This window comes from Monopterus albus, unplaced genomic scaffold, assembly GCF_001952655.1.
Source record: "Monopterus albus unplaced genomic scaffold, M_albus_1.0 scaffold304.1, whole genome shotgun sequence".
Classification (NCBI taxonomy): domain Eukaryota; kingdom Metazoa; phylum Chordata; class Actinopteri; order Synbranchiformes; family Synbranchidae; genus Monopterus; species Monopterus albus.
The window spans coordinates 122,271-126,789 of NW_018128184.1; the positions used below are offsets into that span (position 1 = coordinate 122,271).

At 41.8% G+C, this 4,519-nt stretch overlaps 1 protein-coding gene across 3 annotated transcripts in view; it reads left to right on the forward strand.

Moving 5' to 3' along the window:
- Positions 1–1,718, forward strand: part of LOC109973753 (heterogeneous nuclear ribonucleoprotein L-like) — a 12,874-nt gene extending 11,156 nt beyond the window's left edge. For all 3 annotated transcript variants that reach the window (XM_020623550.1, XM_020623551.1, XM_020623552.1), the window contains 4 exons: positions 240–441; positions 709–766; positions 987–1,097; positions 1,566–1,718. In XM_020623550.1, the coding sequence (XP_020479206.1) occupies positions 240–441; positions 709–766; positions 987–1,097; positions 1,566–1,624 (430 nt within the window). In that variant the 3' untranslated portion in view covers positions 1,625–1,718. The remainder of the gene's footprint in view (positions 1–239; positions 442–708; positions 767–986; positions 1,098–1,565) is intronic.
- The last annotated feature ends 2,801 nt before the right edge of the window (positions 1,719–4,519 follow it).

The following is a 4,519-nucleotide window of genomic DNA, read 5'->3' on the forward strand; positions in this document are numbered from 1 at the left end:
CGCCCCCCCCCCCCCCAACCAAAGGGGAAGCACTGAGCTAGCTGCTGCTTGCTGAAACCAAATAAGGAGAAGACAAACTGCTGGAGCTACCTTCTATTGTAATGCAGATTGGCTGGCAAAAATATAACATAACAGTTAACTAGACGAGTCTCAGTTGACTGACAGGTCTCTCTCTTCACTTATCAGGGTGCAGCCCTACATGAAAGTAATTTTAAATGTCTAACGATCCCTCTCTGCAGTGTGTCCAAGCAACAAGCCATCGTACCTGGTCAGTGCTATGAGTTGGATGACGGCACAAGCAGCTTCAAGGACTTCCACGGCTCCAGGAACAACCGGTTCACGTCACCAGAACAGGCAGCCAAAAACCGCATTCAGCATCCAAGCAACGTGCTGCACTTCTTCAACGCCCAGCCAGATGTCACGCCAGAGGTCTTCTCTCAGGTCTGTAGCGCAGACGAACACAGATGTTTGAAGGTGTGAAGGGTATATGTTGGTGTCACAAGAGAAGCTTGACTCGTTTAAAACTGACATCACTGCCTGCATTGTCTTTATTAAAAAAGAAATAAGGAAAAACATTTTGTTACGCTGGAATATGTATTATGACCAATGAAAGAATTAAATGTGTATAAATACAAGTTTGTGGCAAACTCTGAGAAGAAAACATTTAAATGCTTTTGAACATTCTAATAAATGTTGTGCTCTTTTCAGATTTGTGAGGAAATTGGTGTCAAGTGCCCCGTCAACGTCAAAATGTTCACAGGAAAGAGTAAGCTGCTTTGTTTTTAAGCCACAGAATATACAGTGCAATTAAAGTTAACAAACCATTTGGCTGCTGTTACACCTGGAATCCTTCAGTAGAAACAAAAGCAACAGACCCTTTAACTGCACTTTAACAGCACTAGCAGTCCAGTTTGACTGTTAGTCTTGCAGTTGTCAGAGGTGTGTGTGCTTTAAGTCTGACTGCTGTGTGCCCCTCTGGCCACCAGGTGGTGCAGCTCCCAGTGACCGCAGTGCTTCAGGTCTGCTGGAGTGGGAGTCTATCAATGATGCCATGGAGGCACTGGCCATGATGAACCACTACCAGATGAAAAATGCGGGTAGGTGTAAGACGCACTCACAAGCTTGTGTGAAGTTGTTTCCTGCTGGAGTGTCCACCTCTGAGCACAGATTTAGCCCCACATTTGAAAAGACAATAGGAAATACCTTGGGACATGTAGGTGTGCACTGCTGTGTTTACACCTGAAACTACTAGACCTACACACACAGAAATGGAGAAATCCAGGAAGTCTAGTTTAAAGAAGGGACATGGCGGTTTATTTTGCATTATGACATTAAATGCAGGGCTGTTGTAAGGACTAGTGTTACAAAAACATTTTAAAATGCAACACTTGCAAATATTTTAGCCAGGTTCAAGTGTATGTTTTCTCCCAGAGCCCTCTGCTCTAGCACTGTCACTGCAGCCACCTGATTTCAAATGAGTGTGGTGGCTGGAGGCGAGTTAGACTGACTGGCTCCGGGTGGCGTGTCTATTGTTGCCTGATTTCCTCTGGTCTTCTCTCTTCCAGGTGGTCCCTACCCTTACACCCTCAAGCTGTGCTTCTCCACTGTTCAGCACGCCAACTGAGCGCACTGCTGTAGCCAGGAAGATGATCGGTCCACCATGTGCTTGCATCATGATGGCTTCAGCGCCTGAGAGAAATATTTCTTAAAAATGCACATTGAATACAATGACAAGTTGCTGTTCACAGTGCAGTCGGTCCCTAAAGGGCAACTCCTCCTATTTGGTATATTAAGCAGACTTATCAAATCTTAACTGGCATCTCAAACTTTGATGTTTATCCCCCCAGATGTGATTTGTCACTCTCTGTCTTTGATATTAAGTTGTCTTTTTTTACTTTTGTATTATGCTTCTAAATTAACCACTCATGTGAGAAACACATTTGGAAGAGTTGGTTTTGTGCTCAGGTGGCTGGATGGCAGTGGACAACATGGTTTTGTATAGGAGTTGTCTGTAACTTTTATTATTGCTCAGTTTGTCCTTTTGCTCTTATTTTAATTGCTGCCTCTTCAGTTCTGTGTATCTGTCCCTGACATGAAGCAGGAGACTAGTTTGGTCTAAGAAAATAAAAAAATCAATTTAGTTGAAATTGCTGAGTGTGTTGTAGTCTGTCCTGCCAGTGTTGGTGAATTTTACTTTTCAGACAGATGCAGCTGAATCAGCAGAACAGTTTGGACTCCTTCAGGAAGGAGGATTTACTGCAGGATTAGATTAGATTAGATAGGTGTACCTAGCAAACTAGCACATGAGTGAATTTAAAGTAGTACAGAAGTTCTGCACACAAGCATGACTGTCAGACTGGGAACATGTATAATTAAATATCTAATTATCACTTAAATCTTTATTGCTGTAAAATTGTTAACCTGATAGTCCACAGTGTTGGTGTAGTTTTAAAATGTCTTGACCTCTCCAGGACCTACACTTTGGATCTTAAAGCACTCACAATAATACAACATTTTGAATCTCAACCAGATTATCAACCAGCAGGCCTGTTCTTTTTCTTCTCTTGGAGATAAAAGCGGGGGATAGTCTTTCCAGTGGATTCCTGCAGCGCTGAACATAAATGCAACAAAACCAGAAGAAGCACCAGGCGAGTTGGTTTCATGTTGACTCCCTGAATCTGAAGTAGTGTCTGGGATGCTAACAGTGGAATCCTTATAATTGTTTTCAAACATTACACAGGGGAGAGGGCAGTCACAGTCCCCCACTGTCATAAACTATGCAGATGAAATTCCCACATTTGAGAAGTTCGCAGAAATCAGTCAATCCAATTACAATGGCTAAGGCTGGCTCTGGACAAACCACCTTTATAATCATGATATTGTCTTCGCCAGGTAAATATGACATGTTCCAATCAAAAAAAGGGGGGTCTTTCACAGACGAGCCACACTGACTGATGGTGCTGACGGTCTATAAAGGACCAAGAACAAGGGGCGACAGGGGTCCGTGAAACGGTAGGAGTTCAATACAGAAGAGGCAAAGTTAGTCTAATGACAAAGGTTCTTCACGTTTATTTTGATAAATAATCGTTATGTTACTAACCTTGATATTATGGTAGCACAAAGCCTGCGGGAGCCGTAGACCGTCCCGCGTTCTGATTGGCCTAGAGTTCACAGTTATCGCAGGCTTTGACTGTAGATACCCAATCAAATCGCAGAATTCGAGCGTAGACCAACCAATCACACAGGCCGTAGGCGACAGAGCGGTCAGGTCAATATGGCCGCCGCAGTTTTTGTTAAGAAAACGTTTTCCTTGCAACTTAGAGTTTGAATTGATGCTTTTTCTTTGCAAGTTTGACTGAAAAGCGTTAGCAAGTTAAGAGTTGTGTTGACGTGTTACCTGTAGTTTATTTTTGCATCATCATGCTGTATATACTGAGTTCACATCCAGACATGTGACTAGTTTTCAGTAAACAGTTCTTACTAGAGGCTTCTTCCCCCATTTTTGTAGTTTCTGGTCTCATTTTAATAAGAAAACATTCTCTATAGTCACTCATTGTCATAGTTGTTTTGTTAATGTATGTCAGTATGCTGCAGCTGGCACCCCAGCTTAAAAATGACTTGTATATGTTTGTTCTAACCTGTGGCTAATATAATCAGTTTAGTATTAATCTTTGCAGAGTCTAGAATACTCATTATCACATAAATTGATGTTTGTTATTCCAGCATACTTGACACGCACAGAGCAGAGATTTTTGGGGGCAGTGTTTAAAGTCCTCTGCACAGCCCGTTTGTCCTCAGCTGTGGAGCCTGCATACCACACCCCCAAACACTCCTGGGGTCCATGATGCAAGCTTATGGAAACTAATGCAAGTGGCTGACAGATGGCTGTCTTATGTGCTAACACTTCTCTATGCAATTGTATGTCCCAGAAGATTTTTCTTCTCTTGGCTCCACTTGTTTGGTCTGTAACAATATATGGTATGGCATTAGCCAGGCGATTAGTAATGACCTTACTCATTATCTTATAATCTACACATAACAGTGTGAGAGGGCAGTAATTTGCAAGTAGTTCAGGTCATCCTTTTTGAATAGTGAAGCTATTACACCTTCCTGCATACTCTTATTCATTTTCCCATTTTTATAAATTTCATTCATAACCTGTAGTAGGTGCAGACCACGTTGATCCCAGAATGTCATGTAAAACTCTTTTGTAAGACCATCTTTCCTGGCACCTTCCTATCCTTCATGGATTTGAGAGCCGAGTACAGCTCGTCGACTTTTAGGTCCTTTTGTAACTTATCTCTTATTTTTACAGGGACTTGTTTGTCTTCACCCTCTATAAACATGTCCCCTTTAACACCATCAATGTCTTCTTGTTTAAAAAGTTTGGCAATGTGATAATGGCATCTCTGTTAATTTTTCACTGTCTTCATAAATTATTCCATCCATTCCTTTTAATGCATTATTGTCCTTTTTCTTCACTTGAGTGATGAATGAGAAAAGAAACTGAAAATCATAC